Source organism: Panulirus ornatus, chromosome 12, assembly GCF_036320965.1.
Source record: "Panulirus ornatus isolate Po-2019 chromosome 12, ASM3632096v1, whole genome shotgun sequence".
Taxonomy (NCBI): domain Eukaryota; kingdom Metazoa; phylum Arthropoda; class Malacostraca; order Decapoda; family Palinuridae; genus Panulirus; species Panulirus ornatus.
Window position 1 is genome coordinate 56,896,398 of NC_092235.1, and position 21,040 is coordinate 56,917,437.

The 21,040-nt window shown below is 39.9% G+C and overlaps 1 protein-coding gene across 3 annotated transcripts in view; it reads left to right on the forward strand.

Moving 5' to 3' along the window:
• The window catches only part of LOC139752080 (sortilin-related receptor-like), a 269,696-nt gene that overhangs the window by 11,405 nt on the left and 237,251 nt on the right, over positions 1-21,040 (forward strand). For all 3 annotated transcript variants that reach the window (XM_071667935.1, XM_071667934.1, XM_071667936.1), the window contains exons 2-5: positions 3,815-4,048; positions 6,357-6,518; positions 17,216-17,373; positions 19,607-19,691. In XM_071667935.1, coding sequence (XP_071524036.1) covers positions 3,815-4,048; positions 6,357-6,518; positions 17,216-17,373; positions 19,607-19,691 — 639 coding nt within the window. The remainder of the gene's footprint in view (positions 1-3,814; positions 4,049-6,356; positions 6,519-17,215; positions 17,374-19,606; positions 19,692-21,040) is intronic.

The window sequence follows — 21,040 nt, forward strand, 5'->3', positions numbered from 1 at the left end:
TTGAAAGGAGGGCAAGGAATAGAGTGAATTGGATCGATATGGTATACCGGGGTTGACGTGCTGTCAGTGGGTTGAATCAGGGCATGTGAAGCGTCTAAGGTAAACCATGGAAAGCTGTGTAGGTATGTATATTTGCTTCTGCAGTTTCTCACATGAATCAGCCACCAGGGCTGTATCATCAGTGAACAACAACTGACTCACTTCCCAAGCTCTCTCATCCCCAAGAGACTGCTAACTTGCCGCTCTTTCCAAAACTCTTGCATTCACCTCCCTAACAACCGCATCCATAAACAAAATATATATATATATATATATATATATATATATATATATATATATATATATATATATATATATATATATATATTCTTTTCTTTCATGCTATTCGCCATTTCCCGCATCAGCGAGGTAGCGTTAAGAACAGAGGACTGGGCCTCTGAGGAAACATCCTCATCCAGCCCCCTTCTCTGTTCCTTCCTTTGGAAAAAAAAAAAAAAAAGAGAGGGGAGGATTTCCAGCCCCCCGCTCCTTTCCCTTTTAGTCGCCTTCTACGACACGTAGGGAATACGTGGGAATATATATATATATATAGATATATATATATATATATATATATATATATATATATATATATATATATATATATATATATATATATATATATTATTTTGCTTTGTCGCTGTCTCCCGCGTTTGCGAGGTAGCGCAAGGAAACAGACGAAAGAAATGGCCCAATCCACCCCCATACACATGTATATATGTACATGTCCACACACGCAAATATACATACCTATACAACTCAGTGTGCACATATATGTACACACACAGACACATACATATATACCCATGCACACAATTCACCTCGGCACACATGGAATACCATCCCCCTCCCCCCTCATGCGTGCGAGGTAGCGCTAGGAAGACAACAAAGGCCCCATTCGTTCACACTCAGTCTCTAGCAGTCATGTAATAATGCACCGAAACCACAGCTCCCTTTCCACATCCAGGCCCCACAGAACTTTCCATGTTTAACCCCAGACCCTTCACATTCCCAGGTTCAATCCATTTACAGCACGTCGACCCTGGTATACCACATCGTTCCAGTTCACTCTATTCCTTGTGCACCTTTCACCCTCCTGCATATTATCTTTTTCACTCCATCTTTCCACCTCCAATTTGGTCTCTCACTTCTCCTCGTTCCCTCCATCTGTGACACATATATCCTCTTGGTCAATCTTTCCTCACTCATTGTCTCCATGTGACCAAACCATTTCAAAACACCCTCTTCTGTTCTCTCATCCACACTCTTTTTATTACCACACATCTCTCTTACCCTTTCATTACTTATTAGATCAAACCACCTCACACCACATATTGCCCTCAAACATCTCATTTCCAGCACATCCACCCTCTTGCGCACAACTCTATCTATAGCCTACGCCTTGCAACCATATAACATTGTTGGAACACCTATTCCTTCAAACATATCCATTTTTGCTCTCTGAGATAACATTCTCACCTTCCACACATTTTTCAATGCTCCCAGAACTTTCGCCCCCTCCCCCACCCTATGACTCACTTCCACTTCCATGGTTCCATCTGCTGCCAAATCCACTCCCAGATATCTAAAACACTTCACTTCCTCCAGTTTTTCTCCATTTAAACTTACCTCCCAATTGACTTGTCTCTCAACCCTACTGTACCAAATAACCTTGCTCTTATTCACATTTACTCTCAACTTTCTTCTTTCGCACACTTTACCAAACTCAGTCACCAGCTTCTGCAGTTTCTCACCTGAATCACCCACCAGTGCTGTATCATCAGTGAACAACTGACTCACTTCCCAAGCTCTCTCATCCACAGCAGACTGCATACTTGCCCCTCTTTCCAAAACTCTTGCATTCACCTCCCCAACAACCCCATCTATAAACAAGTTAAACAACCATGGAGTCATCACGCACCCCTGCCGCAAACAATCATTCACTGAGAACCAATCACTTTTCTCTCTTCCTACATGTACACATGCCTTACATCCTCGATAAAATCTTTTCACTGCTTCTATATATATATATATATTTTTATACACTATTCGCCATCTCCCGCAGTAGCGAGGTAGCGTTAGGAACAGAGGACTGAAAGGACAACTAAGGCCACATTCGTCCACACTCAGATTTTAGCTGTCATGTGTAATGCACCGAAACCACAGCTCCCTTTCCATATCAAGGCCCCACAACTTTCTATGGTTTACCCCAGATGCTTCACATTCCCTGGTTCAATCCATTGACAGCATGTCGAACCCGATATACCACATTGTTTCAATTCACTCTATTCCTTGCATGCCTTTCACTTTCCTTTATGTTCAGGCCCTGATTGCTCAAAATCTTTTTCACTCCATCCTTCCACCTTCAATTTGGCCTCCCTTTTCTCCTCTTTCCCTCCACCTCTGACACATATATCCTCTTTGTCAATCTTTCTTCACTCATTCTCTTTATGTGACCAAACCATTTCATTACACCCTCCTCTGCTCTCTCAACTACACTCTTTTTATTACTACACATCTCTCTTACCCTTTCGTTACTTAATCGATCAAAGCACCTCACACCACATATTGTCCTCAAATATCTCGTTTCCAGCACATCTACCCTCTTCCGCACAACCCTATCTATCACCCATGCCTCACAACCATATAACATTGTTGGAACCACTATTCCTTCAAACATACCCGTTTTTGCTCTCCAAGATAATGTTCTCGCCTTCCACACATACTTCAATGCTCCCAGAACCTTTGCCCCTTCTCCCACCCTGTGACTCACTTCCACTTCCATGGTTCCATCCGCTGCCAAATCCACTCCCAGATATCTAAAACACTTCTCTTCCTCCAGTTTTTCTCAATTCAGACTTACCTCCCAATTTACTTGTCCCTCAATCCTACTGAACCTAACAACCTTGCCCTTATTCACATTTATTCTCAGCTTTCTTCTTTCACACACTTTACCAAACTGCAAGGAAACACAGTGGAAAAGATGCACCGAGTGAATTGTTTAGGATCAGGTATTTAAGATGAGGATACCATAGGAATAAATTTTGATGGTGGGCATTTTTTTTCTTTAATTATATGTATGTATTAGGATGGAATTGTGAATTGAGGAATTGGCTTTATGTGAATTTCTAGAATGTTTGATGCTCATATTTGGTCTAGCTCACCGACATAAGTATTTATGTTTGTGACTAATTTGAGAGGCTGTTTGTAATGGGATTGTTGTTAAAAGGTAACAGGAGTTTTTACTCTTCTTAGATTGGCATCATTTGTGGTTTTATACATGATATAATCATTCACAGCTCACAGGATTAGGCATCTAAGTTTAGGATGTTTATGATCAAACTTAGAGGCTTTATGCATGATTTATCCCATTTGAATGGGATTGGTGTTGAATAATAATAGAGAAGGTTTTTATTCTTTTTAGACTGGTATCATGCTGGATTTTATATATGATATAATCAGTCACAGTTCACAGGGTAATGATTCTCAGAAAAAATTTACTGTCACAATTTTATGAATTTAGTTTTTAAGGCATATCAGGACTTTTTTGAACAACAAAAAACATTCATCTGTGGTGTCGGTGATTTTTTTCTATTAGATTTGTGAAAGAAAAAACCATGAAGCTTCAAAATGAAAATATTTTTTTCTCTTTTGTTAGGTAAGATACAGCTTTTGATGTAAAGGCATTTTGATGTATTGGGAGGAGCAAAAAAAGATGATGTTATGTTGGTTTGAATTTACCTGTTTTTAATTTCAATGACATTTTATTTTTCAGTTTCACTTGAATGACAGTCACCGCCAAGTGATGATAGATTGGGCTGGAGAGGGCAGCAACGTGGTTGTATGTGTTACTCGTGACTCTAATCAAACAAAGTTGTCAGCCTCACATGTTTTTATCTCAGATGATTATGGAGTCAATTTTTGGAATGAGACAAGCAAGTTTAGAACTCGTGGTGGAAGACCAGCTATTATCAATAAATTTTACAAGAACGACAAATTTACTTCTAGGGTAATTATATCAAAAGTTTGTCCATAGTTTTACAATGTTTATTCTTTTTTGAGAGATTTGTGTATCTATCTATTTGCTTGTGAAGTGATGAGAGTTTTACAATCTTGGGGTCCCATCTTTGAATGTAATTCCAAATTTCTGCTAGCAGTTTAATGTTTTTGGATACATATGAAATTTTTTGCATATGTATGATAATCTATGCATTTTTGTGAGAGTGTATGCTATTAATAGTTTATGTGTCTACTTATTTGCTCATATGGGTAAGGAACTCTTCACATGTAGGGTTCCATCACTTAACCTTCTTTTTCCTTGATAAAGGCTTTTGAATTTCCTTGAGCTTAAGCATGTACTACTTCATTTAGTTTTTTCATTTTTTCCAAAACTCCTACTGAAGAAATTTTTTTATATCCATAATGACTTTTCTGTAGCCCAGCATCTTGTTATTTTCCTGTAGTGTAACATTTGTCTTTACATTGATTGACTAGTGTATTTTAGTGATAAGATTTTGAAGGTGGGTGTTATGGTCCTGTTTCTGTACTAGACTGTTTTTGGTTTGAAGGTTTTGTGTGTATTTGAGTGAATTTGTAAATGCAAAGAGTTTTTATGCATGTGAAGGTCCTAGTGTAATTACTTATCTGTACTGTGTATGGGCAGGGGTTTTTACACTTTGGGGCCTCATCCCTTGGACATTGTATATCATAAAACCTCTTTAGTTTCTATATGCTCTCCACATATACATATACCACAGTGTTGTTGAGTTTGTTCCATTCATTGACCGCTCTTGTACTATAAGATTTCTTTACATCTTTTTTTATGAAGTTTCTTGCTCAGTTTCATGTTATACTATTAGGTTGTTCTATCTCTACATCTTTTGAAGAATTTTTTATGGTCTAAGTCATGTCATCCCTCACTCTTTTCTTTGCCTTGATGGGCAGATATAAGTCATCTACCCTTTTCCTTTTAACTCACCTTTCTTGATTTTGGTATCGTCTCTGTTAGCCCCTTTTAGTTCTTTAGGACTAGAGACCAAACTTGAGAAGCATATCGTTAGTGTTAACCTTGTGTAGGTTGTGCATTGCTTGCAGAATAAGTCCATAACTTTATACTAGAAAGCTTTTTTGGCATTTTCCAATAGACATTTTGTTTCCTTTACTATTCTTATGTCGTACTTAGGCAATAAGTTAGGGGTGACAGCTCCCAAGTCCCTTTCGCACAGAGGATCCTGCAGCTTATTTCCTGTTTTTTTTTTTTTTTCAAACTATTCGCCATTTCCCGCGTTAGCGAGGTAGCGTTAAGAACAGAGAACTGGGCCACTGAGGGAATATCCTCACCTGGCCCCCTTCTCTGTTCCTTCTTTTGGAAAATTAAAAAAAAATTGAGAGGGGAGGATTTCCAGCCCCCCCGCTCCCTCCCCTTTTAGTCGCCTTCTACGACATGCAGGGAATACGTGGGAAGTATTCTTTCTCCCCTATCCCCAGGGATAATTTCCTGTTATATAATTCTAATATTGTGGCATTAAACTCTTTCTCGTCCTCATACTTTACATTTACTTTGGTTAAGTTTATTATTAACTAATCATCACACCAGTTTAAAGTTGATGCATTTCTCCATGCTTTCCACTTCCTTTGCTCAGTCTGCTGATATATTCAGATAGGAATCCATAACTTTTACAAATTCATTAACGTAGATCATGAAGAGTGATGGTCTCAGATTCTGACAGAACCCTGCAGTACACCACTAGTGACCTCAGAATCCAAATTAAGAAGGCTCCCCTGACATTCGTTTTTTTGTCCCCTTCTACTAAGATGATAAACTATTCACGGTGTGTATTTCAGTGCAGTTTCTCTAAGCTCCCTCCCTCTGAGAATATGTATAACATATGTTTTCTATGTGTATATATGTTTGTACATTTGTTTTTCTGTCTTTTTGAATGATTATTTTTTTATGTGTATATCTTTTTGCCCATATATCTTGGACTGTGCATGCCTATAACAGTCACTTATCTTGTTTTATGATAGTATGTCTTGTTCTTGTTCTTGTTTTTTGTGCATGTGTTTTATGAAAGATTGATAAGTAGATATATATGATGAGGCATAGATATGTGTAACCCCTAGTATAATATGTATATAGAATTTAAATATATTTGACAATAGATTTTGTATGATATTTGCACTACAGTCATTAGCATTTGCAACATATTTCTGTACATGTGAACCACAGTTATTATAGTTTTGGTGAGTATATTTTTCAGTATTGTGATTTTTCATGTATATCACACTGCATTGGTTATTTAAATCTTTCATTTCAGTTCGTTTTCACGGATGTCATCAATAAATATATTCATGTAACTCAAAACTATGGGAAAAACGTGATTTCAAGGAAAGTTATATTCACCCCTTCAGAGGTTACCCATCACCCAATTAATGCTGAAGTTTTGTTAGTCTATGACAGAGAAGATACTGAACACAAGGTCAGTGTGCTCTAGAGTCATTTGCTTTTAATTTATTCATATTGTGACATAATCATTAATTTAGATATTTTTATTCTTTTATGTATGTACCTAACACCCTTTCTTGCCTTAGCATTGGAGGAAGTATCAAACCTGTCTTTTGAAATGTGTCAGGTCACTGGGAAAGACATGAGAAGGTATAGACTTCCAAAGTTTCGAGGTGAAGGGAAAGAAACAATTATCAAAATGGTCACACAGTAATCGTGATGCAGCAGCTTGCTGAATGTTATGTGGTCTAGCTAGTGATAGAGTACTCATGCAGGCAGCTCTTAGGAACAAAAACCAATGTAGTACCTGTGGAAGAGGGAAAGTGAGCCAACACTGTGGCAAAGGGCAAGCAGGTAAAATTTTGAGGTTAGCCAGCCTGGAAAAGTTTATGTCTGATCGCTTTTGACTTAACTCTGTCATGTAAGGATGTGGAGCTCGAGCCACCACAGATGTAAGAGCAGTACTGTATACAAGGACAAATCAGTACTTTTTATGAACAGGGCATATGTGATAGGCATCGAATGAGCAGGGAGGTATATTACCAGAAATACCCACCTGGGTATTAGGAGGGTTAGTGACATTTGCTTAGTGAGCCAGTACTTAAGTAGTTTTTAAGTTGCATTCCTCTGACCCAGGTAGCTGTCTTTTCTTTCTTCCTCACTAACATTCGGCCTTGTGGCATTCTATCCACAGACACACAGTTTCTTCATGTCATGTGTAACACTTTACAACACTTGATTCACACAGCTCATTCTTTGTAACTCTAGATTTTCCTGCAGTGAGCACTATGTGCACGCCCTGCCTCTTGGCAAAATAGTAGGAGCAGTATATATAAATAGCTGGTAGAAACATATTTATTTTTATATTTATTTATTTTGCTTTGTCGCTGTCTCCCGCGTTTGCGAGGTAGCGCAAGGAAACAGACGAAAGAAATGGCCCAACCCCCCCCCCCCATACACATGTACATACACACGTCCACACACGCAAATATACATACCTACACAGCTTTCCATGGTTTACCCCAGACGCTTCACATGCCTTGATTCACTCCACTGACAGCACGTCAACCCCTGTATACCACATCGCTCCAATTCACTCTATTCCTTGCCCTCCTTACACCCTCCTGCATGTTCAGGCCCCGATCACACAAAATCTTTTTCACTCCATCTTTCCACCTCCAATTTGGTCTCCCTCTTCTCCTCGTTCCCTCCACCTCCGACACATATATCCTCTTGGTCAATCTTTCCTCACTCATTCTCTCCATGTGACCAAACCATTTCAAAACACCCTCTTCTGCTCTCTCAACCACGCTCTTTTTATTTCCACACATCTCTCTTACCCTTACGTTACTTACTCGATCAAACCACCTCACACCACACATTGTCCTCAAACATCTCATTTCCAGCACATCCATCCTCCTGCGCACAACTCTATCCATAGCCCACGCCTCGCAACCATACAACATTGTTGGAACCACTATTCCTTCAAACATACCCATTTTTGCTTTCCGAGATACTGTTCTCGACTTCCACACATTTTTCAAGGCTCCCAAAATTTTCGCCCCCTCCCCCACCCTATGATCCACTTCCGCTTCCATGGTTCCAATCGCTGACACACAAATATACATACCTATACATCTCAATGTACACATATATATACATACACAGACACATACATATATACCCATGCACACAATTCACACTGTCTGTCCCCATTCACTCCCATCGCCACCTCGCCACACATGGAATACCATCCCCCTCCCCCCTCATGTGTGCGAGGTAGCACTAGGAAAAGACAACAAAGGCCCCATTCATTCACACTCAGTCTCTAGCTGCCACGCAATAATGCCTGAAACCACAGCTCCCTTTCCACATCCAGGCCCCACACAACTTTCCATGGTTTACCCCAGACGCTCCACATGCCCTTATTCGATCCACTGACAGCACGTCAACCCCGGCACACCACACCGATCCAATTCACTCCATTCCTTGCCCTCCTTTCACCCTCCTGCATGGTAGAAACATATATGCAGGATTATTAGGTAGGAGCATTAGATAGAAGTAGTCATTAGGAGCATTAGGTTGGAGTCTCTGCAAATACTTTGCTAGACTTGCCCTCTGCCAGTGGCCTGTTAAGGGTGAAGCAATAAAGGCTAAGAAGTGGCACTGGAGTTCTTTAGTTGTGGAGACTCTGTTGCTGTGGCCATCCCTTTGAGGGAGTTCCAATTGGAACAGGCATCAGAGATAGATAGATAGACTTCAGAAGGAAAGAAATTTTGACACTTAAACAGCACTCTCAGTTTTTTAGAGGTAGACATAGTTATTTCCATACTGTGGGGTTTCCAAGATAGTATGGTTGGTACAGTAATAACAAGTATGTTCATTGAGTCTGAGAGGTAGGATTTCAGTGTATTGAAGGAGAGAAGAAATACCTTTTATGATTCTTTATTATTTCCTACTCAGGTCAAGGTAACACAGATTCAATAATCAATGCATCAGTGGTGTTAAAGGATGAATAGCATAGTTTCACAGCATGAGCTCAAAGAAGGCCTCTGTTTACCCATGTTTGGTTTAAAACTCATGAGTGGGTACTCTCAGGTTCACATACCATGGCAATAAAGGAGTGACAGAGCAATAACTTGTTCTCTGTTTATGGAAAATGAAGCTAGCGCCACATATAGGGAGACATTGCAGATACTAGAAATGAACATGAAAAGCAAAATTCTGGAAAATGAAAGCTTCAAAGTAACAAGTTGATATGCCTTGGGTTCACACCTCAATGAAAGATTGACCACTCTGATTACCCCAGTTGGAAGTGTGCGCAGCTGTACCTCCACTACAAGTGCACCCCCTGATTACCCTAGTTGGAAGTGTGTGCAGCTGTACCTCCACTACAAGTGCACCCCCTAAAATAATAAGCAAGTTTTAACTAAGAGGAAAAGGCAAAAAGACACCTGACAAATAAATATTAGTATGGTTTTGGTGATATCTGCTGTTTTCTTCAAAACATATATTTTACAGTTGGTGAATGACATGGTAAATTGTCTTTATATAAAATGTATGAAAGAAGAAAGCTGAGAGTAAGTGTGAATAAGAGCAAGGTTATTAGGTTCAGTAGGGTTGAGGGTCAAGTCAGTTGGGAGGTAAGTTTGAATGGAGAAAACCTGGAGGAAGTGAAGTGTTTTTGATATCTGGTAGTGGATTTAGCAACGGATGGAACCTTGGAAGTGGAAGTGAATCACAGGGTGGGGAGGGGGCGAAGGTTCTGGGGGCATTGAAGAATGTGTGGAAGGTGAGAATGTTATCTCAGAGAGCAAAAATGGGTATGTTTGAAGGAATAGTGGCTCCAACAATGTTATATGGCTGCGAGGCATGGGCTATAGATAGGGTTGTGTGGAGGAGGGTGGATGTGCTGGAAATGAGATGTTTGAGGACAATGTATGGTGTGAGGTGGTTTGATCAAGTAAGTAATGAAAGTGTAAGAGAGATGTGTGGCAATAAAAAGTGTTGGTGAGAGAGTAGAAGAGGGTGTACTGAAATGGTTTGGTCACATGGAGAGATTGAGTGAGGAAAGATTGACAAAGAGGATATATGTGTCAGAGGTGGGGGGAATGAGGAGAAGCGGGAGACCAAATTGGAGGTGGAAGGATGGAGTGAAAAAGATTTTGAGCAATTGGGGCCTGAACATACAGGATGGTGAAAGGCGTGCAAGGAATAGAGTGAATTTTAACAATGTGGTATACTGGGGTCGATGTGCTGTCAATGGATTGAACCAGGGCATGTGAAGCGTCTGGGGTAAACCAGAGAAAGTTTTGTGGGGCCTGGATGTGGAAAGGGAACTATGGTTTCGGTGCATTGCACCTGACAGCTAGAGACTGAGTGTGAACAAATGTGGCCTTTGTTGCCTTTTCCTAGCGCTACCTCGTGTGTGTGCAGTGGGAGGGGGTGCCATTTCGTATGTGGTGGGGTGGTGACAGTAATGGATGAAGGCAGTAAGAATGAATATGTACATGTGTATATATGTTTATGTCCGTGTATTTATATGCATGTATGGAAAGGATCACAATTTTGCACGTGATCAAGATATTCCTATGAGTCCACGGGGAAAATGAAACACGAAAAGTTCCTAAGTGCACTTTTGTGTAATAATCACATCATCAGAGGAGACAAGAGAGAAATATAACAGTCAGTTGATATACATCGAAGAGACGAAGCTAGGACACCATTTGGTAAACGTGATTGTTTTGGACAATCACGTTTACCAAATGGCATCCTAGCTTCATCTCTCCGATGTATATCAACTGACTGTTATATTTCTCTCTTGTGTCTCCCCTGATGATGTGATTATTACACGAAAGTGCACTTGGGAACTTTTCGTGTTTCATTTTCCCCGTGGACTCATAGGAATATGTATGTATACGTGAAATGTATAGGTATGTATATGTGTGTGTGAGGGTGCTTATGTATATACATGTGTATGTGGGTGGGTTGGGCCATTCTTTTGTCTGTTTTCTTGTGCTACCTCACTAATGTGGGAGACAAAGTATAATATAGATAAAATAGAAAAATTTTCAATGTTCTCTTTAGTATGTTCTTTACTAATTCATGCATTAAATGTACCTTATATGTTAGGAAAAAATGGATGGTGCATTTACAGAAGGGGAAGTGAGCAATCATTCAGGTCAAAACATTAATATAAACATTAATCTTTTACTCAGTGAATGATGCTGTAAATTTTATTTTCTATATCCTTTTTTGCATAATTCTTTTTAGTGGCCTCTTATCTAATGTTTGATCTAATGATTATCTTCATATTAAAAAAAATGTGGGGAAAAAGTCTTTTTTAGGGTCCTGGTCATTTGATGGTTCAAAAGATTCATCTTACACTTGATTAATGATGCCATAAGTTGTAATTGTTTTATTTTCAATGTAGTCCTTTTTGGTACGTTGACTAATCCAGTGATGGATTGCACAAAAGATGCTTGTGGCATGAGAAGAGTGGGAGGTGGGTTGATTAGAAAGGGTAGTGAGTGGTGGGATGAAGAAGTAAGATTATTAGTGAAAGAAGAGAGAGGCATTTGGACGATTTTTGCAGGGAAAAAATGCAATTGAGTGGGAGATGTATAAAAGAAAGAGACAGGAGGTCAAGAGAAAGGTGCAAGAGGTGAAAAAGAGGGCAAATGAGAGTTGGGGTGAGAGAGTATCATTAAATTTTAGGGAGAATAAAAAGATGTTCTGGAAGGTGGTAAATAAAGTGCGTAAGACAAGGGAGCAAATGGGAACTTCAGTGAAGGGCGCAAATGGGGAGGTGATAACAAGTAGTGGTGATGTGAGAAGGAGATGGAGTGAGTATTTTGAAGGTTTGTTGAATGTGTTTGATGATAGAGTGGCAGATATAGGGTGTTTTGGTCGAGGTGGTGTGCAAAGTGAGAGGGTTAGGGAAAATGATTTGGTAAAGAGAGAAGAGGTAGTAAAAGCTTTACGGAAGATGAAAGCCGGCAAGGCAGCAGGTTTGGATGGTATTGCAGTGGAATTTATTAACAAAGGGGGTGACTGTATTGTTGACTGGTTGGTAAGGTTATTTAATGTATGTATGACTCATGGTGAGGTGCCTGAGGATTGGCGGAATGCGTGCATAGTGCCATTGTACAAAGGCAAAGGGGATAAGAGTGAGTGCTCAAATTTCAGAGGTATAAGTTTGTTGAGTATTCCTGGTAAATTATATGGGAGGGTATTGATTGAGAGGGTGAAGGCATGTACAGAGCATCAGATTGGGGAAGAGCAGTGTGGTTTCAGAAGTGGTAGAGGATGTGTGGATCAGGTGTTTGCTTTGAAGAATGTATGTGAGAAATATTTAGAAAAGCAAATGGATTTGTATGTAGCATTTATGGATCTGGAGAAGGCATATGATAGAGATGCTCTGTGGAAGGTATTAAGAATATATGGTTTGGGAGGCAAGTTGTTAGAAGCAGTGAAAAGTTTTTATCGAGGATGTAAGGCATGTGTACGTGTAGGAAGAGAGGAAAGTGATTGGTTCTCAGTGAATGTAGGTTTGCGGCAGGGGTGTGTGATGTCTCCATGGTTGTTTAATTTGTTTATGGATGGGGTTGTTAGGGAGGTGAATGCAAGAGTTTCGGAAAGAGGGGCAAGTATGAAGTCTGTTGGGGATGAGAGAGCTTGGGAAGTGAGTCAGTTGTTGTTCGCTGATGATACAGCGCTGGTGGCTGATTCATGTGAGAAACTGCAGAAGCTGGTGACTGAGTTTAGTAAAGTGTGTGAAAGAAGAAAGTTAAGAGTAAATGTGAATAAGAGCAAGGTTATTAGGTACAGTAGGGTTGATGGTCAAGTCAATTGAGAGGTAAGTTTGAATGGAGAAAAACTGGAGGAAGTAAAGTGTTTTAGATATCTGGGAGTGGATCTGGCAGCGGATGGAACCATGGAAGCGGAAGTGAATCATAGGGTGGGGGAGAGGGTGAAAATCCTGGGAGCCTTGAAGAATGTGTGGAAGTCGAGAACATTATCTTGGAAAGCAAAAATGGGTATGTTTGAAGGAATAGTGGTTCCAACAATGTTGTATGGTTGTGAGGCGTGGGCTATGGATAGAGTTGTGCGCAGGAGGGTGGATGTGCTGGAAATGAGATGTTTGAGGACAATGTGTGGTGTGAGGTGGTTTGATCGAGTAAGTAATGTAAGGGTAAGAGAGATGTGTGGAAATAAAAAGAGCGTGGTTGAGAGAGCAGAAGAGGGTGTTTTGAAATGGTTTGGGCACATGGAGAGAATGAGTGAGGAAAGATTGACCAAGAGGATATATGTGTTGGAGGTGGAGGGAACGAGGAGAAGTGGGAGACCAAATTGGAGGTGGAAAGATGGAGTGAAAAAGATTTTGAGTGATCGGGGCCTGAACATGCAGGAGGGTGAAAGGCGGGCAAGGAATAGAGTGAATTGGATCGATGTGGTATACTGGGGTTGACGTGCTGTCAGTGGATTGAATCAGGGCAGGTGAAGCGTCTGGGGTAAACCATGGAAAGTTGTGTGGGGCCTGGATGTGGAAAGGGAGCTGTGGTTTCGGGCATTATTGCGTGACAACTGGAGACTGAGTGTGAACGAATGGGGCCTTTGTTGTCTTTTCCTAGTGCTACCTCGCACACATGAGGGGGAGGGGGATGGTATTCCATGTGTGGCGAGGTGGCGATGAGAATGAATAGGGGCAGGCAGTGTGAATTGTGTGCATGGGTATATATGTATGTGTCTGTGTGTGTATATATATGTGTACATTGAGATGTATAGGTATGTATATTTGCGTGTGTGGGTGTGTGTTTGTGTGCATTGTGTATGGGGGTGGGTTGTGCCATTTCTTTTGTCTGTTTCCTTGCGCTACCTCGCAAACGCGGGAGACAGCGACAAAGCAAATTATAAAGTAATGATAAATATTGATTAGAAAGGTTAGTGAGTGGTGGGATGAAGAAGTAAGAGTATTAGTGAAAGAGAAGAGAGAGGCATTTGGACGATTTTTGCAGGGAAAAAATGCAATTGAGTGGGAGATGTATAAAAGAAAGAGACAGGAGGTCAAGAGAAGGTGCAAGAGGTGAAAAAAAGGGCAAATGAGAGTTGGGGTGAGAGAGTATCATTAAATTTTAGGGAGAATAAAAAGATGTTCTGGAAGGAGGTAAATAAAGTGCGTAAGACAAGGGAGCAAATGGGAACTTCAGTGAAGGGCGCAAATGGGGAGGTGATAACAAGTAGTGGTGATGTGAGAAGGAGATGGAGTGAGTATTTTGAAGGTTTGTTGAATGTGTTTGATGATAGAGTGGCAGATATAGGGTGTTTTGGTCGAGGTGGTGTGCAAAGTGAGAGGGTTAGGGAAAATGATTTGGTAAACAGAGAAGAGGTAGTGAAAGCTTTGCGGAAGATGAAAGCCGGCAAGGCAGCAGGTTTGGATGGTATTGCAGTGGAATTTATTAAAAAAGGGGGTGACTGTATTGTTGACTGGTTGGTAAGGTTATTTAATGTATGTATGACTCATGGTGAGGTGCCTGAGGATTGGCGGAATGCGTGCATAGTGCCATTGTACAAAGGCAAAGGGGATAAGAGTGAGTGCTCAAATTACAGAGGTATAAGTTTGTCGAGTATTCCTGGTAAATTATATGGGAGGGTATTGATTGAGAGGGTGAAGGCATGTACAGAGCATCAGATTGGGGAAGAGCAGTGTGGTTTCAGAAGTGGTAGAGGATGTGTGGATCAGGTGTTTGCTTTGAAGAATGTATGTGAGAAATACTTAGAAAAGCAAATGGATTTGTATGTAGCATTTATGGATCTGGAGAAGGCATATGATAGAGTTGATAGAGATGCTCTGTGGAAGGTATTAAGAATATATGGTGTGGGAGGAAAGTTGTTAGAAGCAGTGAAAAGTTTTTATCGAGGATGTAAGGCATGTGTACGTGTAGGAAGAGAGGAAAGTGATTGGTTCTCAGTGAATGTAGGTTTGCGGCAGGGGTGTGTGATGTCTCCATGGTTGTTTAATTTGTTTATGGATGGGGTTGTTAGGGAGGTAAATGCAAGAGTTTTGGAAAGAGGGGCAAGTATGAAGTCTGTTGGGGATGAGAGAGCTTGGGAAGTGAGTCAGTTGTTGTTCGCTGATGATACAGCGCTGGTGGCTGATTCATGTGAGAAACTGCAGAAGCTGGTGACTGAGTTTGGTAAAGTGTGTGGAAGAAGAAAGTTAAGAGTAAATGTGAATAAGAGCAAGGTTATTAGGTACAGTAGGGTTGAGGGTCAAGTCAATTGGGAGGTGAGTTTGAATGGAGAAAAACTGGAGGAAGTGAAGTGTTTTAGATATCTGGGAGTGGATCTGGCAGCGGATGGAACCATGGAAGCGGAAGTGGATCATAGGGTGGGGGAGGGGGCGAAAATTCTGGGGGCCTTGAAGAATGTGTGGAAGTCGAGAACATTATCTCGGAAAGCAAAAATGGGTATGTTTGAAGGAATAGTGGTTCCAACAATGTTGTATGGTTGCGAGGCGTGGGCTATGGATAGAGTTGTGCGCAGGAGGATGGATGTGCTGGAAATGAGATGTTTGAGGACAATGTGTGGTGTGAGGTGGTTTGATCGAGTGAGTAACGTAAGGGTAAGAGAGATGTGTGGAAATAAAAAGAGCGTGGTTGAGAGAGCAGAAGAGGGTGTTTTGAAGTGGTTTGGGCACATGGAGAGAATGAGTGAGGAAAGATTGACCAAGAGGATATATGTGTCGGAGGTGGAGGGAACAAGGAGAAGAGGGAGACCAAATTGGAGGTGGAAAGATGGAGTGAAAAAGATTTTGTGTGATCGGGGCCTGAACATGCAGGAGGGTGAAAGGAGGGCAAGGAATAGAGTGAATTGGAGCGATGTGGTATACCGGGGTTGACGTGCTGTCAGTGGATTGAATCAAGGCATGTGAAGCGTCTGGGGTAAACCATGGAAAGCTGTGTAGGTATGTATATTTGCGTGTGTGGATGTATGTATATACATGTGTATGGGGGGGGGGGTTGGGCCATTTCTTTCGTCTGTTTCCTTGCGCTACCTTGCAAACGCGGGAGACAGCGACAAAGTATAAAAAAAAAAAAAAAAAATATTAACAGGTGTCTCTCAAGGTTTTGTTCTATCTTCTACACTTTTTAACCTTTACATCAACCAACCAGTTCCTTTCTTTTACTGATAACCAAGTGCACTCATATGCTAATGACTCAACATTGCATCCCTCCACATCCTTCAATTCTGCTACTCGTTCTTTCATTCACTCTTCATGTTGTTTTGACAGAGTTTTCTTAATAAACTCAGATTTGGACAGGATATCTCATTGGGGTGGACGAAATCAACTATGGGTAAGTTTAATGCTACTGTGACCCAGCTTCAGCTCATCTCTCTTTTCAAAAATTCCTCATAACTTTCTTTTATCTATTGATGTATATCTCTGATGCCTGTTCCAATTGGAACTCTCTTGACTACTACCACCTAATGTTCCTGCCAACTACTACATAATGTTTTTACCTAATGCTCCTACCTGAATGTGCCTACCTATTACTTACGTCTAATTTTCCTAATATTTTGCCAAAAGGCAGGCAAGGGCATAGTGCTTACTACAGGAAAATCTAGTTATGAAGAATGAGTTATGTGAGTTAAGTGTTGTCAAGTGTTACATTTGTTATGTATGACAAGGAGAGATTGTACGTTTGTAGACAGAATGCCAGTAGTCCATATGTGGGTGAGTTAGAAAGAAAAGACTGGGTCAGAGGAGTGCAACTTGACAACCACTGAAGTGCTGGCTCACTATGCAAGCAGTGCAAGGAATACATTTGCAAATGAAATAAATGCAGAAACACCACTAGGAAAAGGAAACACAAAAATCCTGAGCACTTTCGTGTAATAGAAGAAATGAAAGATTGTAAGAAATTGAATGATACAGTCTGGATAGGATTTAAGGAATACAGGAAAATTTTACACAGCAACAAACAGAGATCTGAATTTTTCTGTCTTACATACACTTGATTTTACTGGCTGAAGTTATATGGCATATATATTTATATTTGCCAATATAAAGATGCTGATACTTTATTTCATATGGAAGAGATTGTTATAAAGACATTTACATCACTTAGAAATGTTACTCTATATGTAATGACCTATTTTATCTCACAGTTGTGGATAAGTGAAGATTTTGGAGAGGAGTGGCGAGTTATTGGAATGTATGTCAAATCATATTATTGGTTAGAGATCAGCTCCCCCCCTACTTTGTATGTTGAGAGAGAGGAGCCATCTGGATCAGCAGCTGTTGTTGCTTCTCAAGATCTTTTCAGGTTGGTATTCAGATGTTTTGCTTGATATGTTTGGCAGCGATTCATGCGTAGCTTATGATATTTTTCTGCTTAAAATTTGTTTATATACATATGTAAGTAAAATGGCTGTATAATGTCACTGCATAAAGAGAAAAGCTTGCTGAGTGTACTTGGTAAATTACATGGGAGAGTGGTGATTGAGAGAGTGGTTGGGGATGTTTGGATCAGGTGTTTTTTAGAGAATGTCTTAGAAATGCTTAGAAGAACAGGATTTTTACATGGCATTTATGGAATTGGAGAAACTTTATGATAGGGTTTACAAAGATGCTTTTCTGGAAAGTGTTATGAATATTATAGTGGGAGGAAAGCTGCTGGAAGCAGTGAAAAGTTTTTATTGTGTAAGGTGTGTATGTGAGTAGGAAGAGAGGTGGGTGAGTGGTTCCATGTGAAAGTGGGTCTGCAGCAGGGGTGTGTGATGTCACTATGGCTGTTTTCTTTGTTTATGGAGATGTGGTGAGGGCGGTGAATGCAAGGGTCCTGGAGAGAGGAGCAAGTCTGCAGTCTATCAGGAATGCAGGGCTGCTGAAAACATGAGTCAGTTATTGTTTGCTGATGAATTGCTTGTGGTGGCAGATTTGAGTTAGAAATTGCAGTTGTTTTTTGAGTTTGGAAGAGTTTGTGAGAGGAGAAAGGTGAGAGTGAATTTGAATAAAAGCAAGGTTATTATGTTTCACTGTTGATAGGGGGTAAAGTGTCAGTTTTTCATCAGTTACTTCTCCTTCAACTTCTGATTGCTTAAATGTCACCCTCTTTCGTGGCTTTGATCCTTTCCATGCAGGGCACAATTTTTGTCCGCTTCTTTCTGTCCATTATTTTAAGCCTGGTTCCTTTTAAAAGTTTAACAGTGGGATGACTTTGATAACCATTGGTTTGCAAGGACCGTGATGCATACATTTATGCAAAAGAATAAAGATTAACCATAATTTGCTAATTATGTTGACCACATCTTGAGTTTTGTCACTTGTCACCTAAGTACTAAGATTTGTTTACAACTGCTTACTTTAAAGCTGTTGTAGTAGCTAAGTAGACTGTGTTTATTGTGGTTGGTAGAGTATTAAACACTTGCTGAGAGCATACATATGATATTGACATAGCCATTATAATTTTCACTGTTGGGAACTAACCATGTAGTGCTGTAGTTTGACTTTACATGAGCTTTCCACAGACCACTTACCCATTTTGACAACACTCCAACTGACCCACCTAAAGGGCCATACAAGTATTGTTGAATCTTCCTGGGACAGGTTTAACACCCCCTTCCACCTTGTAATGCTTTGTCACAATGTGAAGCACCCCCATGAAATGATATGTAACTCCTGGCCATACCAGGGAGAGGGTATTCACCCTCTCCCTTCCTGACTTTTCATTGGGATGGGGTGGAGGGAAGGGTCTTTGTTCTTTTTGGCACCTAGGCCTCATCATTACCAAAAATTTATAGTCTTGTATTGTGCATCTTTAAGCAGTCATATACATTCAACATGTTTAGATTAATTAGCTACCTGACTAGCAAATGGCACCGAGTACACCTTACACTGCACCAGCAATTTGTTATTGTCCTGATGGAAGCAATTGTAGAGGTTTGTATGTAATTTTGTTCGGAATATTGATCCTACATTTGCACTTCATCCCTGGAGATACCATCTATTCTCCTTTCTTTTCTCTTCCACAAGCAGTAAAGCTTCCTCATCTCAGCATGCACTATCCTTTCTCATATGCCCACATTCCAGTGAATATTTTGCTTTGGTAGTTATGAAATGCAGTGATTAGTTGTTTGGTGAAATGTGTGGCTTTGGGATGGGAGAAGTATTTTGGTATATCCACATCACCAGCATTAGGAAAATGTCAGGAAAGAATTGATTTTTTTTGAAGGACTGCAAGGACTCTGTTTCTATTTATTTTCTTTTTATCAGAAAATCCATATTCCATTGGGGGGAAAGAATACTACCAATATATCTCCAATGTGTTCTAGAAGTTTAGTTAAAGGGGCAGGAACTGGAGGCTGGAAATCACCCCCTCCTGTATAGTTACTTTCCAAAAATAGGAACAGATGAATAAGCAGAGAATATTTTTCCAAGTATGAAAAAAATTATAAGAGCCTGTTTGTTTTATCTCTAAGATTTAAAGATAAGATACTGATCATCATGCTTAGCCTGCACAGCATTCTAAAGGTAATTTTTTATATTTTGTTTTCCAGTGAGGATTCCATGCCAACACCTGTCATAACAGGTGTAGAAGACTTTGAAGTGAAAGGTGAATTCCTCTTTGCTGTGAAGAAAGTGGTAAGATAGGTTTTGGTTTGTTTGTGTCAGTGCATGTTTGCCCTTATTATATAGATAGTTTTCAGAATTTCACACCATTTATCTTTACCAGATGTTATTTAAATCTGGTAATTTGGGAATATTAAGACATATGCTTGTATTTTTTCATATTGTTTCCTCAGTCTATAGTTGTATCATTTTTATGTTCATTGTAGTTTCTATCCATCCATCTGATACGGGCCTCCCTCACTATAATTGGGGTTTTCATTCGTATAGAAGGTCTTCAGAGTAAAGTTTGTCAAAGCAAAGAATGGTTTCAGTAGTACAAGGTGGGATTTCTTTTTAGACATATTCCCTCCAACTCAGTGTTCCCAGTTTTTGGAATTTAGAAAAATTTAATTTTAATTGTGTTTACCTCTGAGGCATATAAAACTACTGAAAAAGATTATAAATTAATGATTCATGCAAACTTAGGCATTAGTTTTCATCATGAGTATATGGTATATAGTGCATGTAAAACACTACAGGTTGGCATGAGGAGCTTGATATCGCTACAGTGGAGGTCACCATTGTAGCATAGGTAAGTAAGAACTGCAGTATCAGAACAATGAACCTTTCCCACTTAAATGCCAAAGTGAGACAGGTTTTCAAAATAATAGTTTTATCAGAAATGTTGGTAAGAAACTAAACTAACGAGCTGTACATTACTAATGTAGTTCTAAGATGGCAACAACCGTGATAACGAAATCAAGCATTGCTAGAGTAAACTTGCCATGAAATGACCAGCACATTCCTGGAGAAGAACTACCCGTTTTAAAGAACAATGTAAAATCTCCCACAGTAATGTTAAAGTGAACCAGAAAATGCAAAATATATATATTTCACGAATTTAGGTTTAGATTTTAAAGTTATAGTAACAAACTTTGCATTGCTAATGTTGACTCATGTGAATAATCATGTCAGAGGCCTTGCTATTCTTTCACCCATTTCATGTGACAGTGGGTACTTTCACCCCCACCCCAGTATGGCTAAGGAAAATGAAAGACCCACTGTTTGCCTAAAATAAAAAATGTGAAGTAGAAAATACACTGGAAAACTGTGAAGTAGTAAAAATTAAATAAGAATGATAAAAGTCACAAACTACCCTTGGGTGATGGCATGAAGGCTGAGGTGTTAGACGTATTACTGATTGCTTTACATTTTGGCCACTGAAACAAACTAGCTGGTTTAAAGACCTATCTTCTCCCGTATTACTGGTGCACATTATTAGGAATACATTATATATCTGAAGAGCCACAACTCTATGTAAGAACAAACTAAATCAACCTACTGTTTGCACAGTCATGGGTTGTAGTAGAAGATGGAAGATT